The sequence below is a fragment of the Nanorana parkeri genome, unplaced genomic scaffold, assembly GCF_000935625.1.
Source record: "Nanorana parkeri isolate BGI_ZX_2015 unplaced genomic scaffold, ASM93562v1 scaffold2832, whole genome shotgun sequence".
NCBI classification, from domain to species: Eukaryota; Metazoa; Chordata; class Amphibia; order Anura; family Dicroglossidae; genus Nanorana; species Nanorana parkeri.
Window position 1 is genome coordinate 19649 of NW_017309100.1, and position 1186 is coordinate 20834.

At 58.0% G+C, this 1186-nt stretch overlaps 1 protein-coding gene across 1 annotated transcript in view; it reads left to right on the top strand.

The window, feature by feature from the left end:
• The window catches only part of CROCC (ciliary rootlet coiled-coil, rootletin), a gene marked incomplete at its 5' end in the record, with an annotated part of 35541 nt that overhangs the window by 19557 nt on the left and 14798 nt on the right, over positions 1 to 1186 (top strand). Inside the window, one exon of the mRNA XM_018574234.1 lies at positions 516 to 662. Within this exon, the coding sequence (XP_018429736.1) occupies positions 516 to 662 (147 nt within the window). The remainder of the gene's footprint in view (positions 1 to 515; positions 663 to 1186) is intronic.

Here is a 1186-nt window from a genome sequence, read left to right on the forward strand (position 1 = left end):
CCCGCCGCCCCCCCCCCCCCCCCCCCCCTACGCTCACCCCAAGTGCAGGTCCGTACGGGTGCGTGTTTCCTGGCTCGGACACAGACAGGATCCATCCTGTCAGCGGATGAGTATGCGCACCCGCACGAACGTGTAGGGTGGCGTACGGCCGCGTACTCCCATAGAGAAGGACAGGGCTGCGTACTAATCACGGGCAGCACCTTTCTTTCTCGGGAGCCGCCCGATACGGCCGTGCACGCAGCACTGAGCTGTACGCCAGTGTGAATGAGGCCTAGGCATTGCTATGCTGTGCACATTGCACCTTGTGTTGTCTTGCTCATTATCCCCACCGGTCATCTCCATCCTCTCCCCTTCACTGTGTTACTTTAAAAGCTTAATTCCCCTTTATCATTTATTGGGGGTCACCACAGCCTAGCAGGGGGGGGGGTTCCTGGCATTCCCTGCATTGGACTTCTGTGACCAGCACCGCGAGGATCTCGCAGCGAGCTGAGCGCATCTCCTTTTCTTCACACCAGGCAGAAACCAGCCGCGCTGAGCTGGAGTTGGCGCTCAGTCGACAGAGGACGGAAGAGGCCTCCCTGCGGGACGCTTTATCCAAGATGAGCGCGCTGAACGAGAGCCTGGCCCACGACAAGATAGTGCTGAACAAGGTCATCGCTCAGGTATGGCTCACACCACGGCAAGGTCAGTGGGCTAGTCATGGATGGGGTGAAGGGTTACGGGGTTCCGTTATAATCCACCATCATGTGACCGCACTGACTTGGGGTCTGCAGTGGCGATCAGGTTTAGCCGCTTGTGTGCAGTTCCTGGTCGGGACAGTAATGTCCAAAAGAAGTCACCCGCACTCCACGGTCCAATGTGCTGAACGCCTCTTTTATTCAGACGTTACACAGACATGGTGGCCTTGTGTGGACGCCGGGCCCGGCTGTAGGCTTCTTTTATTCAGACGTTACACAGACATGGTGGCACAGTGTAAAAGCAACGTTTCAGGTCACTGTGTTTGCCTGACGAAGGGACCTCGTTCGGTCCCCAAACGTTGCTTTCACACTGTGCCACCATGTCTGTGTAACGTCTGAATAAAAGAAGCCTACAGCCGGGCCCGGAGTCCACACAAGGCCACCTCGGGGCGACAGGGCACAGAGGGGCGGCAGCGTCTGTGGAATCCCCGACGCCCGGAACACGCAGT